This window comes from Hibiscus syriacus, unplaced genomic scaffold (assembly GCF_006381635.1).
Source record: "Hibiscus syriacus cultivar Baekdansim isolate YM2019G1 unplaced genomic scaffold, ASM638163v2 tig00111427_pilon, whole genome shotgun sequence".
NCBI classification, from domain to species: domain Eukaryota; kingdom Viridiplantae; phylum Streptophyta; class Magnoliopsida; order Malvales; family Malvaceae; genus Hibiscus; species Hibiscus syriacus.
The window spans coordinates 5,215,351-5,237,030 of NW_024063088.1; the positions used below are offsets into that span (position 1 = coordinate 5,215,351).

At 32.0% G+C, this 21,680-nt stretch overlaps 1 protein-coding gene across 1 annotated transcript; it reads left to right on the forward strand.

Annotated features, from left to right (window-relative positions):
* The first annotated feature begins 3 nt into the window (after nucleotides 1-3).
* On the forward strand, nucleotides 4-17,805 carry LOC120163194 (integrin-linked protein kinase 1-like). Its single transcript, XM_039173188.1, has 13 exons — nucleotides 4-96; nucleotides 7,456-7,749; nucleotides 7,849-7,923; nucleotides 8,643-8,759; nucleotides 9,102-9,196; nucleotides 9,510-9,630; nucleotides 9,746-9,825; nucleotides 10,117-10,176; nucleotides 10,386-10,507; nucleotides 10,584-10,669; nucleotides 10,756-10,871; nucleotides 11,052-11,163; nucleotides 17,464-17,805. Exons 1-13 carry the CDS (start codon nucleotides 4-6, stop codon nucleotides 17,803-17,805), a joined length of 1,713 nt encoding a protein of 570 aa, XP_039029119.1.
* Nucleotides 17,806-21,680: the final 3,875 nt, after the last annotated feature.

The window sequence follows — 21,680 nt, forward strand, 5'->3', positions numbered from 1 at the left end:
CACATGGAAAGGGCCCTTTCAGAGCCTCCCGACAGTGTTGCAACTAAACCCCAAAGGTGTCTCCTCACCAGGTCGATAGAATTTAGCTCGATTCGCGTACAAGATATTAATATTAAAATAATTATTGTCATTCTTTAAAATTTCATATTCAAATAGTGAGTGGTGTATCCATTTTTTTAAACAATTAAGTTTAAAAAATAATTATGACTTTTATTTGAGAAAAATTAGTGATTTTTAATTAATTTGAAAATTTTGAATAGGAATCGTCATCGATCTTTGTGTTAGGTAGGTTGAATATCTAAATATGTCATTTAAAATAATTTTCAGGAAAAAAATGTTTTTTGAGACGAAAATTGATACCAAAAATTTGATTTAACGGGTCCGGGAGTCAATTACATGTGGGAAAGGATAAGCACCCCACAATGCCAAAAAGTTGGTACTTAGTCACTTATACATTTTCGTAAATGGTGGAAATTATGAATCGAATATATAGTTAAAATATGATTAATTTATTAAAGTTTAATTAATTTGCTTCGAATTATTTATTAGGGAAAATACTTTAATTCGAAAAGAAATATCGAGATTTACTCATCCTCCGACGGAAAAACTATCTATTCTAATTCTTGTCTAAAAAGAATATTCCCGCCTAAATTTATAAATAAAAAAACAAATCAAATATAAATTGAATATCCACATTTGCATAAAATAAATTACTATTAAAGAAAAAAACATGCATTACATCATTTGAATTAGAATAACAATGAATTAATTAGCACTTTTAAGAACTTCGATTTATTTAAAGTCACATTTTGTTCGAATGTCGTATCGGATCACACTACTTCGACTAAGCAATGTTTTCCACGCCCATTCTACAAATAAGTTTTCTTGAAAATATTAGAGTAAAAAAAGGTTAAAAATGAATAAAACAAACATTTTGTACAAGCGTTCAAAATCAATTCCCAAGAGCAAGGAATATATACATACATAAATAATACGAATAAATATATAATATCTATACATGTTAAAATGTAAGGAAACAAACTATGCAAAAATTAAATTATAGAAGTAAAATAAACATATAATAAAACACAATAATTAAACGAATAAAATTAAAGTACTGTAAAATAAAGAGATAAAAATAAATAATTAGAACATTAAAGCAATTAATTAAAGAAAATAAATTTGCATAAATTTAAAAGTGCATAAAGTTAAATAACAAAAATAAAATGCAATGAAAATAAAAGTGCATAAAGTTAATAATTAGTGGTTAGAAAGGCTAGTTGTTAGAAAAGTTAGCGGTTAGCAGAGTCCAAACCATAATAATGTGGATCATATCCTGGATATGGTCACCACAAGGCCGAATTGAATAATTCAAACAAATTAACAAAATAAAATAAAATAAAATAAAGTTAGTGGTTAGCAGGGTCCGAACCATAATAATGTGGATCATACCCTGGATTAGGTCACCACAAAGTCAAATCAAATAATTCAAACAAATATATAAAAATAAAATAAAATGAAAAAAGTTAGTGGTTAGCACAATCCGAACGATAATAACACATATCATACCCCGGATAGGTCACCACAAGGTCGAATTGAATATTAGAAACAGTAAATAAATAAATAACAATGGTTAAAGTGCAATAAAATAAAAGTTAGTGGTTAACATGCAATAAAATAAAAGTTAATAGTTAACTTGAAATAAATAACATAACATAATAGTGACCAAATTAAAAGTTAGTAAAATGTGCATGCACTTTCGAAATAAATAAGAAATTATTGACCAAAGTGCAACAAACGCTAAAATACAAGGGGCTTAAATGTGATTTCCCCCTATTAGTGACCAAAGCGTGAAACGCTCTGAAACTGGGAGATTTATGAGCGATTAACCCACGAAATAGGTGACTAAAGGTAAGAACAAACTAAAGGTACAGGGACCTCACCATAATTTACCCAAAACAATATGAAGCTTTTTCATCTCTTCGTTCAAACATGTTTTTGAGAACATATAAAGAATCTAACGAAGGAGAAGATTCCTCCCATACTTTTGTTTTCCCATACTTTTGTTTAGCATGATGAGGTGAATCAAAATCAACAAAGGGGCAATCCATCAATAGTTGATATGCAACCAGGGTCGGTCCGATGAGTTTTAATACCCTGTGCGAGATAATAATTTTATGCCCCTATACTTGTACCATATAATAGATAAAACATAAATAATTTTTTTAAAACAAAAATGTAATAGAAATTATAGTCAAACAATATCAATACTAATACAAACCAAAAACTACAAGGCTACAAATATCACCTAAAATAATGTCTTCGTGCTTTTTTTGACTCAAAAACCTCTATTATTTTACGATAATCAAGACTTTGTAAAAATTGACTTTCAATCCTTAGAATTGCTAATCCGTTCAATCTATCTTGAGTCATCATGCTTCGAAGATAGGATTTCAAGAACTTCAATTTTGAAAAACTTCTTTCCGCGGAAGCAACCGTAACCGGTACCGTCAACAAAAATTTATATGCTATCAACACATTAGGGAACATATCCATTCTTCTTGCAAACTCCATTATTTGAATAGATGTCCATGGACTTTCACTTTTGTGTGCTTCATCCGGTAACATTTTCTGCAAAATTTGTAACTCCATAAATAAATCTTTTCCATCAATATCAAATTCTTCACCATTTGTCAAATTGGACTCAAGATTTAAACAACATTTTTTTAGTTCGTCATCAAGTAATGAAATTAACTTTGAACCATCAAACAAAAAACTAAATATAGACTCGAAATGTTGCATTTGTTCAAATCTACTTTTCAATTGAATAAGAGTCATATCTATAAGAATAATAAAGTAATCATTTCGAAATGCTTCTTGAGAAGATTGATGTTCTCTTTCGGTATTTGGAATTTCATCAAATTATTTTTTCTATAAGAAATACGTTTTTTAAGAAATTAAGGTTCAACCCTAATATTATATGCTATTTCTTTAGCTTCATTAATAGCATTGTCAAACTCAATTTCCCTATATTCTTCAAAGTAAATCTTTCAGTTTTGAATCTAAGTCATCCCACACTCTAGGATCAAAAATATTAAAATCACTTGATTTATCTTTATCAAAAAATTCATTATTCTCACAATCTTTAAAATTATCAACCGAATCATTAGGTGAATCATTGGAATTTCCAATCGGATTATTAGAAGGTTTAACCGGTCTAAAAATAAATCTATCTAAAGACCCATGTAAAGAATTAGCCATTTTTTTTTCGTTTTCTATTTTGGGCACCCGATGGTTGTTTTCGAGGTAACATATTTAAAAGTAATCAATAAAACAAATATAGTAGCAAGTAAACAATAAAACAGATAAATTAGCAAGGAAAGATACAACCTAACCGGTGACCGAAGTTTATGTTGTTGACTTGTTCTTTCTCACAATCAACTGATCTGAAAAATTAATTATGAAATCAAAATAATAAGAAGGAATCACTCTAAAAAATGTCTTGAACGAAAATATTTAGCCACATTTATTTGACCATAAAAAAACATTGTTCTAGTGATGCAATAAAAGCTAAAACTATAGGATCAAACTTAAGCAAGACTTAGAACTCTGTAATCAAGCCAAACTGATACACATACAAATCGAAAACTTAGCAATATATTTGCTTGCAAGATAAACTTGGTATTCCAAACTTTTCAAAGTTCTCCAGTCTTATTGTAGTAGTAACAAACATCAATAGTCAATGGTTCAACCATGGTCCTTATTAGTGGCAGCAAATGACAAGCATGTTGAGAAATGAATGTGAAACGATTGACCAATTTTCATTGGATCGGATAAAACCACTTCATATGTCATAAAAATAAAAATGAAAACTCTCAAATGGTATACAAAAAAAAGTTGTATTCATATTCTCAAGACACCTGAAAATGCACCAATAATTCATTCTTTGGTTGTTCCATCATACCAGCAACATGCTTTTATGTTAAACCCAATTCAAAAGGTTGGACCCCAAAGTAGAATTACCAACAAATAAAATTGTTCCAAACTCAAAAACAAAGGCTGACAATGTCAATAATCTAACATAAAGAAGTGGGGGAACTTTGTTCTCCAACAAATGAATATTATAAGATTACAAACAGGGGAAGAGTGAAAGATAGAATTTTGTTCTCTTAAACCACCTCAATACGAAAAGAAAAAAAGAGAGCATCTTTCCCTCCATTGTTCTTATACAATCTAATCACTATTTTATGATTTGTGATCTGTTCCAGTTCTAACTAAACTAGTAATGATCTATTCTAGTTCCAACTAAACTAGTAATGTTCTTTAAAAAGGTCAAACAGGAAAAAAAATATCTGAATAAAAACAAAGTAAAACGTGCAAAAGTGAATTAAAATCGCTTCAATCTTAGCTCTAATCAAGTAATCATTAATCAATTTTCAGTAATTGTAAGCTTTTACAAAACCCTAGAAAGTTAATCCACATCAAATTCCAGAAACCGTTTCCATACTAATAAAAATTGAGAGGGGAAAATCAAATTTTTGTTACCTTGCCTCTTCCTTTCCCAATAGACAAACAATGACAAAAACAAACTACACTCTGTGATTGATTTGTTCAAAAAGCAAAAAAAAAAAAAGCTTACAATTTGATCGATTTTAAGCTTTTTTTGCAATCAAACAAACTAAAAATCAATTGGTTTAGGCGAATAAAACCGTGTAACATATAAATTAAGCCTTAGAAAACTGCCCCCAACATGTTGCCATGGGTCGTCGCCCATGTGACACATGTATTGGGTCGGGCCTATATGCAACAATGAACTATACAAATATACAAAGTAAAGAAACAACAAAGCCGATCATTAATTTACATTCAACTCTATAAAGATGCAGCTAGAAATGAGGATGGCGTAGATTTTGTTTATCAACATTAACCAAATCCCAGATTATCATTAACAAAAAAAATCTACAATATTTCCTAAAAATCGGACAGATTTGAGGAGCTTTCAAGCTAGATGACAGAGAACACATGAAGGGAGGATGAAGAAGAAACTCAAAAAATAAAATAGATCAAATCAATTTACAAATTCCGCAAAAAAATATATTATCAAATGGGTACTCAAAGAATGGAGAAAGCATTAACATTTAACCAAATATATATATATATATATGAAAGAAAAAACGTGAAGAAGGAGAGAGAGAACCCTTTTTTTTTATTTCATTCTGGTTTACAAAAAACAGGGAGAGGGGGTGTTTCCCGGTTTTTTATTGGCTTTTAAAGCCCTCACCAAATTACAAATGGTAGAACTGTTTGCTTGATCATTATATTTTGTTCCCTCTTTAATTTTCGGACAATGATATAATTACAAGTTTGGTCCTTACATTTTGTTCTTTCTTTAATTTTAGGATAAAATTAGAGTATTACAGTGTGCGTTTGGTTCACGGAATGTAAGATTACTAATGGGAATATAAGATTACCAGGGAATAGGATTACTGGGAATGTTGTATTTTATGTTTGGTTAGTTTAGTAGGAATGTAAGATTACGGTGTTTGATTAAAGGAATAAAAGATTATTGAAATGTATATTTGACCAAATTGTCCTTATTATATATTTGTTTTTTAACAAATTGGAAAATATTTATATATTTTCTTTAACAAATTTAAATTCATAATATATATATATACAAAATTGAAAATATAAAAAGGTTAATGAAATGGTAAAATTTTATTTTAACCCCTGAACTTCATATAAAATTTTAATTATAGATTTTTTTGTAAATTTAAAATAGTTTAAGGATAAATTTATAATTTAACCTTCGTAGAATTTTTATTATTCAATGACAGAAGAATGATATTTTTTTTAAAAAAATTAAGGGCATTTTAGTCCAAAACACCGGTAATCCAACAATACCTAAGGAAATGGAGGTAATGACATTCCCAATAATATACTTCAAAAAATCTACTATTGATAATCTTACATTACCGAAAATGAGATTCCCGATTTAACCAAACGGGAGAATGTGAATTCTATTCCCATGGGAATTACACATTCCCCATCCAAACGCCCATTGTTTAATACCAAATGTACTTATTTATTAACTTTATTTGAAATTGAAGACCGGGTGAATCAGATTTTTGAGACAAGGGACTAAGTTCCTAACATCCATTTCTCTAACACCAGAATTACAAACATTTGATTTTGAACGTGAAGCTTCACACCAACTCGATGACTTCAGGGTCACTGGACTAGTCATATCTATTTTGTCGCTTATATTCTTGATATATATATATATATATATATATATATATATATATATATATTAAATTTAAGATTTGATTAAGTTTTAAAGAATAAAAATAAATATCTTTATTATTGAAGTCGTTTGATTCGTATGATTAAAATTTAATTTTAAATAGAATTAATTGAATTTTAAGTATTTTAAGTTTTTAAAAATATATAAAAATAATACATATGGATGGATAACATTAATAGTCCATATCAATAATTTTATTATTATTTTCTAATTTTAAGTTTGGATTGAAAAAAATAAAATATTTTAAAATTGGAGTCGAATTACTCCATTAGTATGTGGGATCAGAATCGATGCAAACAATAAGCAGTCCATCCTATTGCCATCTTGTCGCATTATCCATAGTATTTTTTTTATCAAATCAAAGTAATTATAAATAGTATTTATTTTAAATATTTTTAATTATTTAACAATAAATTTTGAATGATCGTTATAGTTGTTGGTGCTTAAACCCATAACTTCTAAGAACAACAACGATGATTTTTTTAGTAATCAATCCAATGATATTCTATCCATTTTATGGCATGCAATGATGAATTCTTTTTATACTTTTAAGTGATTATAAAATAATATTTATTTATAATTTTTTAAATATATTATCACAAATGCAATTATTTGAATTTAAATATAACAAAAAATAATATTTTTTTACAACTAAAAATACTCAATTATGTTCCACTAACCTCCCATAGCGACCCAGTTGCAACATTTTGGATAGTTTTGAAATTTAAAAAAAAAAAGTTGATTAATTATAATAGTAAGAAAAAAATTGAAAATATAACTAGTGCGTAATAAAGAAAAAGATTATTATTTTATATACGTTCATGAAATAAAATATTTTATAAATAGATTGCATTAATGTTATTTAGAGAAGATTATATGTTATAAAGATAAAATCTAAATTATTTAAATATAAATCATGGCTTCATTCATTAAAATAAGCATAAGCAATTATAATAACAGAAATGCAACATTTTATATATAAAATAATTTCCCTGAGGAGAGTGGTGTTGAAAAAGTAAAAGGGTTTTATAATTAATTTGTATTCTGTTCCAAATGTATTTATTTAATTTCCCTCCGATTTCGAATCGACGAAGACTCCCTCACGAAGAAGGAAAAACTGCCAATATCGCTTCAAAGTGTAACCCCAGAAATATTTGACGATGAGCTCATCCGGCGGATCGAGCGGGAACACGAGCTCGTCCGACAAGCAAAAGGAGAAGGCCAGATTGAGCAGGACTTCGCACATCTTATGGCATGCTCATCACAATAACGCTTCCGCTCTACGAAAGCTTCTCCAGGAGGATGCATCTTTGGTCAATGCCAGGGACTACGACAACCGTACGCCTCTCCACGTCGCTTCACTCTATGGCTGGATCGAAATCGCCAAGTGCCTCCTCGAGTATGGCGCCGATGTCAACTCCCAAGATCGATGGAGGAATACGGTGCCTCTTCGCTTTCACACTTTCCATACTTTTTTTCTCTTTTTGGATTAATTAACCGTTAGTTTGTTGTTGTTGTTGTTCTGTTTTTGGTAATTGCAGCCTCTAGCTGATGCAGAAGGAGCTAAGAAACATAGAATGATCGAGCTATTGAAATCATATGGCGGATTATCTTACGTAAGTTTCGCTTTTTACTTGGCATTTTTCATTGTTCATCTATTTTTAACTATTTTCTTTCAGTAGCTAAAATGAGAGGAATTCTTAAAATGCATGTTCTTGTAATTGCTTTTAACCTTAATAGCCAGCTTGAACAGTACGATCGATATTTGGTTGCGGGAATCGGAACTTTGATCATGATCTTTTGTGATATTATTTGGCCAACTATCATGGATTACTAGACATAACATGTTGTCAAAGGTATATCATATTATATTAGAGATCAGGGATGGACTTAGTGACTCGCGGGGGAGGTCGGCCTTGAAAATTTGGAAATTACCATATAATTTAAGTTTTTTTTTCTATTTTCTATTCATAATATATTTTTTCTCCCCAACATTTTATAAATTCATCTCTTAAAATTTTATAAGTTCTCTTGCTAATATAAATTCACGCTTCTGTCCTGTTAGAGACAGCTTCTTGAACCAAATGTTGTGTGTTTCCATATATCCATGTTCATTGATGTAACCATGCTATCTTTTACTGTAATTCCTTAGCAATTCCCATAAAATACGAAATGCTCACTGATTTTGGGATCTTATTGCTTCTTCATCATTTCTTGTGATCTGTTGATGTTGGAGATAGATGAACAAGTTTAATTGATGGAAACACTTTTAGACTTGTGAGCTTGCATTTTGACTACTTTTATGGACCAAAAGTTAAAGATTTCATTGTCGCAGGGCCAAAAGGGAAGCCACTTTGAGCCAAGGCCAGTTCCACCCCCTCTACCAAACAAGTGTGACTGGGAAATTGACCCTTCTGAGCTGGACTTCTCATATTCAAATATCATAGGGAAGGTGTGATTTCAATTTATCAACATTGCTAACTTTCAATCTCTCAGCTTTGAACTTGAGTTCATTATAAGCTGCTTAAGTTTTGGTTATCAGCAATTCGGCATGCAAGCATGAATGGAGTGAGGGGTGTGGTCATACACTGGAAATTTTAAATTTCCGCATAGTTTATGTATTTTCTTTGTATTTTCTATTAATTATCTAATTTCACACATACTAAATTTTTATAATTTCACGCCCTCTAAATTTCTAATATAAAGCGCCCTCTAAATTTCTAATATAAAGCCCCCAGCCTATTTTCCTAATACAATGTGTGCTTTCTGTACTGATTATATCTCACATTTCCAGGGGTCATTTGGTGAGATTTTAAAGGCCACTTGGCGAGGAACACCTGTAGCTGTCAAGCGCATTCTTCCATCACTTTCAGATGACAGACTGGTGATGTAAGCCCACTATTTTTTGAATATTTCTCTATAGTTTGCTTTCAAAGTTCTGTTCATGAATATCTGCTTTCTTTGATGCATGTCATATGTTGAAAATTATGTACTCGTTGAGAATGAATTCACCCAAAAAGTCATGAAAATTTTTCTTTATTAGTTTATCATTTCTTTTTGTAATTAGCTTCAATGATGAAAGCCGTTTCCACATTTCTGATGGTTTATCTGATGCTTGTTGAAGCTGTGATCAGTTCCCTCCCTGTCCTTTGTTTTTGGGTATTAAGATTGCAACTCTTGTGTTTCTGCTGTGCTGGTTCAGACAGGATTTCCGGCATGAAGTGAATTTGCTCGTAAAGCTCCGCCATCCTAATATAGTCCAATTCCTCGGAGCTGTCACTGAGAAGAAGCCTCTTATGTTAATTACTGAGTATTTAAGAGGGGTACGTCAATGCATACATACTTCTCATTCAAAGTAGTTTATTTCTCTCTGTAGAGTATTTTAAAAAAAATGTTTACTTTAATTACTTCTTATCATACACATATATGCTGTTACAGGGTGATCTTCATGAGTATCTCAAGTTAAAGAATGGGTTAAATTCATCAGCAGCCGTCAACTTCGCGATGGACATTGCTAGGTATATAAGAAAGCTTCTATCTGAAGCTGTGTAGTCAGAGCAGCTCTCTGTGTAACGCTCTTGACATCTTTGTAAAAGTTGGGGGGAAAGAATGAGATAATATGATATAGTTTAACATTAATAATGTTTTTTTCTTAATTAGGATAAAATCATTGATTGTCTTTGGTTTTGAATAACTTCCCTTCCTTTTGACAGGTAGTAATCCACAAAATATGTTTTTGCTGTGTGACTATTAATTCTCATATATATGCCTATTTTTGCTAATAGGAACTTTATAAATTTTGTTGTCAGGGGTATGGCTTATCTTCACAATGAGCCAAATGTCATAATTCATCGAGACCTAAAACCAAGGCGAGTCGGTTTGTATTTCAGTTTCAATTTTGCTGTGGCACAATCCTGTTTTTGTTCTACAATCTGCTGGTTCAAGGCTCTAGGATTTGGATGTTTAATGGAATTTGGGGTTTTTCTCAAAGCACAACGCTTTCTTTCTTTTTTTCTTCCATGACTAAACTTTCAATTACATGGACTTCTTCATGGCAAAATATGTTTCTTTCTACCAGGAACGTGCTTCTGGTAAACTCTAGCGCAGATCATTTGAAAGTTGGAGACTTTGGCCTGAGCAAGCTCATCAAGGTTCGAAATTCTCATGATGTCTACAAAATGACAGGCGAGACCGGGAGTTGTGAGTCTCCTAAATATTTCCTTCGCATAAAATATGATTCTCAGATACTTACTTCCTTTACTTGGAACTGGAATAGATCGTTATATGGCTCCTGAAGTTTTCAAGCACCGGAAATATGATAAAAAGGTTGATGTTTTCTCTTTTGCAATGATACTTTACGAGGTAATCTTCTTCCTCTATCGAAACGATGTTGATCATGATATATTTGACTCTACTTCACATAGATGATATTCTTTTACTTGGAGCAGATGATTGAAGGAGAACCACCATTTTCAAATCACGAGCCTTATGAAGCAGCTAAGTTTGTTGCAGATGGACACCGGCCTAATTTCCGCTCAAAGTCATTCGTCTCTGAATTGAGAGAGTAAGCCATCTCTAAAAGTTGCATGGTCTGGCTACATCATTTACAAGCTAAAACCATAACTTGAGCTTTAAAAAGATAAGTTGGTTACATAAACTATCATGTCTGCATGAAGATTTGCATGAACTCTTTTCAAAGGTGTCTAGTGATGAATGCTAATGAAGTATCTTGAATTTGGGTTAGCTTAACAAGTGCGTGCTGGGCTCCTGACATGAACCAGAGACCATCCTTCTTGGATATTCTCAAGAGGCTTGAAAAGGGCAAGGAAAATGGAGCCAACGATCAATCTTGGCAGGCATTCAATTCATGACATTCAATCTGATGAATTCGATGATATACAACCCATTTGATAATACTATTATACGTAGATTCTTCCACTTGACTGGATTTCCTTTCTTCTTTTCAAATCCAATCATGAAAGTCTTCGTATATGATGAATTTGTTACTTTAGAATCATTGCTACTTCTTTTATAGCTTTCAGCTGTCAAATATGAACATGATACATATTAATTGTATTGATACATAATTATTCTTTAAAAAGACAAATCATGTTATAATATTATGTGATATTATAACTACAACCACAATTTAATACTATCACCGAACCTCGTCACAATCAGGGTAGGGGGCACCTATCCAGAGCCTAAAATAAGTCCACATATAATTAAAAAGGATAAACTATTTATTCAGTTTTCTGTTGATCATCAAATTATTATATTCCTCAAAATCATAGTTAATTTTATTTTTGTTTTGTTCATCCACCGTTAAAAAATAAAAGTGATGCGGACATAAAACATTTAAATTATTTTTTCAAGTTTTATATAATTATTTTTTTATCATTTTTTGACTCGCCAAGATAGGCCAAGTCGATATAAGTCTTCATGCACTAATTTATTTCTTTCAAGGCTTTAGAATTTCTCTGTCGATATAATTGGAATCACTGTGATCAGATTTATTTCTAAAATTTTGGTGGACGATAGAAATTGAGCCTCCAATAATAAATGTTAAAAAATAAATTGTAAGAATAAATAAAAATAAATAAATTATTTGTAAATTGTTTTTTTTTTGTAAAATAAAAAAAAATTACACTATCTAATTAGATCTCACCCCATATATCAAAATTTATATAAATAATATCAAGAAATTTACTAAACAACCAACTACTTACGCAATACAAAAACAATTCCTTTTAAGAGGATCAAGACTTGGCCTTTCTTGACGATATTAACTGATTCCTTAAATTGAACACTCGTCCTCTATTCAAAATCAATGGCCAACATAATCAATGGCGAATGATCCGACGCCATAAAGCAAGCCATGTAATCGAATTGCTCCGCTGCCGTAAATGCAAACTCACCTTTCTCCATTTTCTGTATCGACTGAATAATGTACTCATCAACGACGTCACCTACTCTTATGTATTTCATCAACTTCTTTTATTTTAGATTCTTCTTAATAATTATTTAGATATTTAATATTAAAATAATATTTAATATTATAATTACATATAAAATAATCTAGATATGTATAATATAATCTTAATATGTGCCAATAATCTAATGATTACTGAATTCAATAAATAGGGATAAAAATGAAAAATCATATGAGAAGTAGAGCATTGTCGACAGTCGTTTTCGTCCGAGTGACGTATTTTAATATATTATAATATTATATGATATAATTATTATGATTATTTACAAGACCCGAAGACCCAAATTACAACAAGCAGATCCAGGTCCGATTACAACATACAGATTCAGGCCCAGTTCATAGGCTCAGTCTACAGCCGGTTCAAACCCAATAACCTGGTTCAGGCCCAATAACTGAGAAGGCCCCAAGAAGACCCAAATGTTGTTAGGGTTTTCAATACTCAACTTCAACGCCGCCAGCAGCTCAATCGTCTGATCTAGACGTAGATAAACGCCCCACAGTACTCCAGCAGAAGCCCTAGGGTTTCATTACCCTAGGGTTATCATCTCGCCGCTGACGATTTACAACCGTCCAACTGCTCCAACCATACGATGCCATGGCATCACCGCCTCTCCAATCTCTCTCGAAGATTCCAGAGGCCACACAAGAGCCGCACAACGCATCACTCTATGGTGAGTCACCACCATAGGTCCGGTGACTCACCGGTAGGGATAATCATTTTGGCTGACTTCTGAGGGTTATAAAAGCCCGAACCTGCAAGCAAAAGAGGACAAACAAGATACAGAGATAGAAACAGACAGAGACAGAGGGAGCAAGCAACGAAAACACCAAGCAACAACAATATAGAGGACAACAAGAAAAAAAACAACAACTGAAAGAAAGAAGAGTTGAAAGGAGCGCTTACCATCGTCCGAGGAGCTTCAACGTCATCGGGAAGTCTAAAAGCCGAAGGTATTAACATAGATTTACAGAGTTTGGTAGATTTTTAGGCAAAACGAAGCTTAGATTTGGGTTTAGGGTAAAAGAGGCTTCGATTTGGTGTATCTGAAATTTTTCGGCCATTGTGAGTGGTGGTCGGCGGTGGCAATTGACGCTGGAACAAGGCGGTCGGTCGGGGACAAATTCCTTCCTATGAGGGAAATAAAGAGAGAAGCAAGAGCTTGTGTTTTGAGGAAAATGGGAAGAGTAAGGCCTTTAGGGCCGAATTTGGGTCATATATCAATCCCATACGGTGTCATTTTGGGAGAGGGGGCTTTTGTGTAAACAGGGAATGGGTAAATTACATCTGCACTCCTCTTGGTTCTGTAAACTTCAATTATGGTCATGAAACCATGTTTTTAATCCTTTTAATTCGTTTTTTTAATTTATCCATTTATATTTTGGTCACTACTCTATATATACTTTAAGGTAAAATAACTGATTTAGTCCTTTATATTTTAATTATTTATATTTTAGTCCCGAATATTAATTTATGGTAAATTACATTATTAGTACATAGTTTTAATATTATTTCAAATTAGATTAATTAATTTTGATATTTTATATTTTAATTATTACTTATTATTATAAGATTAATTATAATATTAGTATATTTTTATATATTAAGGTAACTTTATAATATTTAAATATTATAATAGGATTATTAATATTTATATTAAATATTATTTAATAATTATTTATTTTAAGTTATTTGTAAATTTAAATTTAGAAAAAAATTTATAATTTATTACAAAGACACTAATTATAAAACCCCGATACCAAGTTTGAGCATTGTGGGGGTGCTAATTCTTCCCCATACGTAACTGACTATCAAACTCATTTTTTGGTAAGCAGACCCTGTGCTGTATTATTTTAATATTGTTCTTAGGAATTTTATTAGAATAATATAATACTTTGGTGACCAATCTTACCTTATTAAAAGATTGGTGGCGACTCTACAACTTAGTGTTTCATCTGATTCAAGGAAGATAAACACTCACTTTTTCGTGACTAGTTACACCTTTGGGGTGTACTATTTGCACTCTCCATCACCGTACAGAGAAACGTCTCGACAGTTTGGTTTTTTAAAAGAGAGTCATGCCACCAATTTATTAATTATTTGTCTTTGCAATAAAATTATAAATTTGTTTTAAATTTAGTTTTTCTTCCTTAATAATTTTAATACTAACTTTTGTTTTTTATTTGTGTACATATTTAATTTTGAGTATTTAGAATAAAGTAATAGGTTGTATTATTTTATCCTTTTATGTTTTTCCTCACCCACTGTGCACTGCATTCATGACATGAGCTAAAACCCCGTTCTTAACGTATTTAGTTCGAATGAGAAACTACTCCTCGTGTGGTTTTCACCTCCGTATGGGATAGGGACCATTCTTTGAGCTCACACCTTATATTCCTCGTGTGGTTTTCACCTTCGTATGGACATAAGGAAGTGTGTTCCTTCGAATTGAACTTAATTCGAAAGTCTGTAATGGACCAGGATTGAGGGTTTGGCAGTCCAAGGGGCATCAACAAAAGGACAATTCGTTGACCCTTTTTACCTTATAGCCAAAACCCAGCATATAATAAACCTAGAACTTGAGTCAAGTCAAAACCTAACCTGATTAGGTATTTTAAGATTAGTACACAAGGAAAAACAGGTTGAGCCTTTTATTTTTATTTAGTATTACTTTATTTTCTGAATAATGCATGCGAACTAGAAATTATGTGGTTAGGGTTGTTATTCTAAACAAAGTATGAAACTAGAAAGCATGAGGTTAAGATATGATCTTTTGATTGCATTTCATAATCATGACATGATCAAGAGTATTGATTCAAGAGTGATCATCAAAATCAAAGGTTTTCATTATGCACAAAGGGTTTCATGATAAAGTAAACTATGATACAACCAAAGAAGGGTATATTGAGGAAGCTCTCAAAATAATGAAAGGTTATACACATAAAGACCATGTTAAATGGTACCAAAAGCATTTTATGGTAAGAGCATTAATAGAAGCAGTCACAAGGGAGAGAGTTTTTATGAAGCTCAAGCCCGTTTTTGGAAAGACAAAAACAAGAAATTGAGAATAGAGGTTGAAGCCATGCTTAATGATTTTCGAAAAATCATTCAAACCTTCAAGAATGCTGACTTAGGAAATACCCCAGAAGAATAGGTGACAGGATTATTAAACTGAAGAGTGATGTTGATCACTGGAAAAAGATGCATGAGGATCAAGCAAGGAAGTTCTCCTATAACTTACAGATTGTTTAGGAACTGTGAAATACAACCATCATCAATTTAGGAAATGTTAAGATGAAAACCAGATGTTGAAGAACACTATAGCCAATATAGAAGCTTGTATCAGTTCAGCCAGTTTGAGATGGATATTGAATTAAAAGCCACTAGAGCCAAGAATCACACATTGATGAAGATGGTAGATGATTATGGAGATCTAGTACAAGAACTTCTTGAACACAAGGGCTCTCTTATGAAAGAAAATGGGCAATTTGTTTATAATTTTAGTAGATGACAAGTAGGATTCAAAAGAAAGATAATGACATGAAGAAAGCTTCTACCCAAGCAAGCAAGGTGGCCCACAAACTGGTAAACTTAGCTGGTTTTAAAGGGAATTAAAGCAGAATGACGAATTAATTCCTGAGCACAAATGGAAATTAACTTGGCTTTTTAAGGAGATAGAGAAATTAGGAGAGAAAGATATCCCTTATATGTAATGATATTTTGGATGTAATAAAAAAACCCTTTTTGTGTTCAATGGAAGCTGTTTTAAAATGATCATTCTTGAATTACACCTTTTCATACATACATTTACATTTATATTTGTATTTACATTCATATTCTGCATAACATGATAACATATGACACGGGAGTAATCAGTGAAAGATTTAGAATCAGGAGTTCTGAAAATAGGGGCAGGTCTTTAAAAAAATTCAAAATAATGAATGGAATATTAGCTCGAGTTGGAAAGATTGAGAGAATCCAAGAGCAGCTTATAGAAACTCAACGAGAAATGTTTGAATAAACAAGAATGTTCTAATATGAGTCTAGAAAACAAATGTCTAAACTGATGAGTATGATGGTTACTCTACTGTATGGAGAGAAGACGCTATAAGACCCTATTGAGCATGAGAAAATGAAGGCATTGGAAAAAAGTCTGGATTTCAATAATGTAATTATTGATATGATGAAAAATGACCAAGATCATGTTAGTGAAATCAGAAAACCAACTGAGCTTCAAGGATTGGGAGATATGAAAGAGGACATGAAAATTAAAGTTGGTTCAAAGAAGAGAACATGGAACAAGTCCCATTAAAAAAGAATAAAAAAGGCAAGAAGAAAAAAATGATGACACATCTCATTCCAATTCCAATCTCATATTCAGAATTGTTACCCTTTCTCTTTGAAAGTGGTCTTGTAACACCTATTCCTCCTAGCACTTATTTGCATCCAAATTGGCAAAATGTCAAGAATCCATGCAGTTATCATTCTGGAGATTTTGGTCACTCTACAGAAAATTGAATAATTATGAAATTAAAAGTCCAAGACCTTATGGCAGAAGGATTGTTATGTTTTGAAGATAGAAAACCTAAGATCCTCAGAAGCTCAAAGATGGTTGAGAAAGTAAAATCTTCAAATCATAGTCTCTATCATGATGATGGTTAAAAGTCAAATGTTCAAAGCAAACATTTTGATTATCGATCACAAGATCTTTAAGAAAGCAGTGGTAAAGAAACAATGATGTCAAGGGAATTTCTACCCGTTTTCCTTTAGTCTCATGCAACAAGTTATATGTCGAATTACACAAAGCCCAGCTTCACTACAAGAAAATATACCTTTAATGACACACTAATGATGACACACGAATGATGACACACGCTAATTTATGACTTACAAAAAATGTGTGTCATTAAAAAAATGTTATTTTTAAAATCTGAACGATTTATGACTTACAATAATGTGTCATATTTAATAGTCATAATCAAAAAAATTTGTAAAAACGGAGTACAGTTTTAATTGTGTGTCATCTTTAAAAGTCATATTTTAATTTTTCCCCTTATATTATTTTCATCTTTTCTCGCTCCTTCCCTCACTCCGCTTGCTTCCCCATTTTTCTCCTTTTCCCTTTTTCTCTTTGCAACCTCCCACTGGTTTGGCCATTCACCGCAGACGAGGGAGTCAGAATTCAAGGGTTTTCACATGTATTTCTCATTCTCTATTCTAACATTTAGGGTTTTGTTTATTTCTATTTTGTCTGAAAATATTGAAAGTAAAGCAACTGCAAGATCGTCTTCTAAAGTTGTTGAATTCCGTGTTGATAGTATTTCATGTGCTGGTAGAGCCGGTGATGGAAATATAGATTTTAGTTATTGTAACAAGGATTTAGACTGTAATAATTCATCTCATAGTTCAGTGTCAGTTTGTAGTTTAGGATCCGAAAAGGTGCCCTCTTCCCAGAAGCTAGACTTGTCATTTCCTTCTATGAAGGATGGAGGTTCTGGTGGTAGTTAAACTATGATCCAAATTTCATCTTCACATTCTGGAAGCAACAAGAGTGTCGTTGGAGGCAGATCTGAGATTTATCCCAAAATCCATCCCAAGTTAGAAGAAAATATTGAGGGCAATAGCGAGAACCCATTGGATAAAAGTGGTGAGTTTTATGTTATTATGCTATTGATCAGTTACTTTATGCGAGAAATGCTTCGAAAAGTTTCTGAAGGTGATTGGCTCTGTGAAGAATGCAAGTTGGCTGAGGAAACTGAAAGACAAAAGCAAGGTTAGTTTTCAAACAGATAATAAAAATGACACCCAGATAAGATCACGTGTTGACATCTTTTTGCGATTGAATTTCAAGGTTTGGATGTTGAGGGAAAAACGGAAAATAAACTTATCTCAAGTACACGTATCTTAAGTAAGAGACATATTGAAAATCTAGAGGGTGCTTAGCTCCAAAAAGGCAGGTTGTTGATGGATCACCAAGATCATTGAGCCCCAACGGAGTATCTTCTTTGTCTCGAGAGATTTCATTTAAGAACTTAGACAAGGGGAAAGTGAGGCCATCACCGCAAATTTCTCTTGGCAACCATTCTGGTAATGATATACAGGAAGTTGTACGCTCTCTGACTTCTGGTCCACGGATGCAAACACCAAAGGGTAAGTAAATTAATTTTGTTATCTTATCTAAAATTTTACCTATGTTAATTTTAATATTGGCATAATGTTCTCATTGTTACAAGGAGCTTATTGAAATGTAGTTCATTTAATACCTTAAATTACAATTCTAAGGTGAAACTTGTGATGAGGTTGTTGTTCAAAAACAAGAAAGTGCTAGAGAACATGCATCACTTTATAGCGAGGAACCTGCTAGAATGAAGGGCAAAGATTGTGGTTTCTGTTAAGGTCATACTTGCTAACAACCCTTTTAAATCCCTCGTATGTTGAAATGCCAGATCTATTAGTGAATGCAAAATTTGTAGTTATAACTCTGGGCCTGAGAGAGGTTTAGGAGTGAGGTTTCATTTTAACCAAGGTTTATGATGACTTAGTCCTGAAAAAATAGTTTCCTTGCTATATTTTTTTTGATTTGGTCATCTCTAATATTGATTTTTAATATCACTTATCAATAACTGTATACTAGAATAGTTGCTTATATTACCTGCTTCTTGAATGCGTATTGTCAATAATTTTCAGAGTACTACAAGTGTTTCACCTACCTCAAACTCAAGACTTTCACCGTTACCTCTCGAACCTGCCGGTTTCAGTTATGACCGTGGGGCTACAATTGATATTCCTCTTGATACAGCTTCAGGAGGATCACATAATCAGGTTGGTAAAGAAATGTCTCTAAATTTCATTTACATTATTCAGTTAAGCCCTGAATCTCACTTTCCTAGTTTACTATTTAAATGTAGGATTTAAACAAGAAAGTCCAGGCTAAGGAAGCAGAACTGAAAAGGCGGGAACAAGCATGTTGTATAATAGATTTTACAACATTGAATTCATTTGTGATCTACTGAATCATAGATTTACTTATTCTCTCTCATTTCTCTTCCAAAGATGTATCATCGACCTATTTAGAATTTAATGTAATGAAAGAAAAAATTTATCTCAATAATCCCAGTAACCTAGTATCATAAAATACTGTTAGGATACTTTATCAGGTTGTTGGTTGAATATCATGTGTTTCTCGATCTATTTTAGTGTACTAAGTCATTCGGATGGTTTTAGGCTTCAAGTTCACATTCTTGCACATTTATTTCTCAAATAAATAGCATGAAAGATCGTAGCATCCCTACAATTTCATTGGTAAGCTTACTCCTTAAAGGAAGTGAGGCAGAAAGAAGAGGCAGTGGCAAGATGTACCTTTCATTTTCATTTATTTAACTAGTCTCAGTGATCACATTTCGTTTTGTTCTCAGCTTCAGTATTTGGTCTAGATTACTTTATACGTTTTTGCAAAATTTTTGACCTTATTTTATTTCTTTTTATGGTCAAAACTTCATTTATGTCATGAACTACAATTTCACTTTTCTACTTTATAGCTGGAATTATTGTGGAAGAGAAAAATTGGCCACCATTTTTTCCAATCATTCATCATGATATTGCCAGTAAAATTTCAATTCATCTACAAAGATTGCAGTATGTTGCATTTTTGACATTTTTTAGGCATGTAAGTTTTTCCTATATTTTCCTTTTTAGGATTCTATGCATACATCTAGGTATCATGCCTTCATTTGTACCATGCTAAATTGCATTGACTAATTATGTGTACCATGCTTTAATTTTATACTGTTAGTTCTTTGCTAGATTGCATTGGGTAATGTTTTGTACCATGCTTTTATTTTGTTAACTCTTTAGTTGAAAATGGCTTTGGTGTAAACCATGGACTGGAGACAATTCAGTGATTCTATGCAGGATTGGTTCTATACCTTCTGTGGAACATCATAGCCGTTGCTACAACATGGATCAAAGGGGAAGGTTAATTTAGTTATATGCTTCCATGTCTTGTTTTTCTTCTTAATATAACATAGTGATTATGTTGTGTTTTCCTTATTATTGTTTAGGTGTTAAGATCTGGTTATTGTCTATCATCTATTTTGTAGCAGGAGTACTAGGAGCCTATGTATTCCGGTATCGGCCATAGTTATCGAAACATTATAGTATATTTTTTTATATATTTCATCAATTTTTATAGGGCAATGAAATTGTACACTGCTCAAAGTGGATCTAACAAAAGGGTTTGTCTCAATTGGATCAATGTTTTGGTGAGGACTTCGATCGACCATTCCTTATTTAAATTTCAGCTTTCATTTTGACTAATCGTTTATTGTAAACTGTTTGTAGTGTCCCCGTCAGTCGGGAGGTATCGAGTGTGGATATTATGTTTGTAAGTTCATTGAAGAGATAGTCGAGAACGGACTTGAAGTGCTGGTCAATAAGAATGTAAGCAAACTTTTCTGATACACATCTGTCATATTATACATACACATTAGTCATACAACTAACTTGAAGTAGGATGCTATTATTGGAAATTCAGCTATGATAACATCTTGTCTATTCATATTAATAAGAATTGTCAAGCTCTTTTTATTTCTGCTGAAAAACTTATAGTTGAATGCTATTTAGACTTCTAGTTACCACCTTGTGAATTTAACGTAGTGTAAGATTACATTGATGGTAAACTTATTGTTAGTTGCTTCTATTAATAGATCCTGTTGTAAGTAATGAGTGAATTCTTGATTCTAATTACACGTGTTAAGCATGTCACAATCGGGACTAGTTTTTGATAACTGAATCAATGTATAAAGGAACAATTATATTGGGGAATAATGCCTCTCGTGGATAATGTGAGACACGTACTAGACTTAAAAGAGAAATTTGATTTTTTTCAAGTACTCTAGATGAAAAAGGGTACAAGTAAACTGCTGAAGGTGGAATAATGAGGATCAATAAGAACTCTCTTGTGGTGATAAAAGGTCAAAAAATGATTGTCGAGTTTTTTGTCTTGTAGATTCAATAGTTCTAGATGATGCAATTGTTACTTTCACTTTCTTGTTGGATGCTAAATGGAGAAAAATGGGATTTTATGATGAATAAGACATATTGAAGCTTTTAAAGTATCCCCTTAAATAACAGTGTAACTGTGAGAAATGAAAAATAATGCTTTTAAAGCTTAAGATACCTTACTTACTTGATTTTTCGTTCTTTTACTATTACTTAGTGATGAGTGATGACTTGATAACCATAAATGAAAATGTTTGCTCTTTACAAATGTTTGGACTACTTTATGTTCTCACCTGAAGATAGTTGATTCTTGATTAATATATGCAAAGTATTAATTCATATATGTCATCAGCAGTTGGTTCAAATAAAGAGTGGAAACCAAA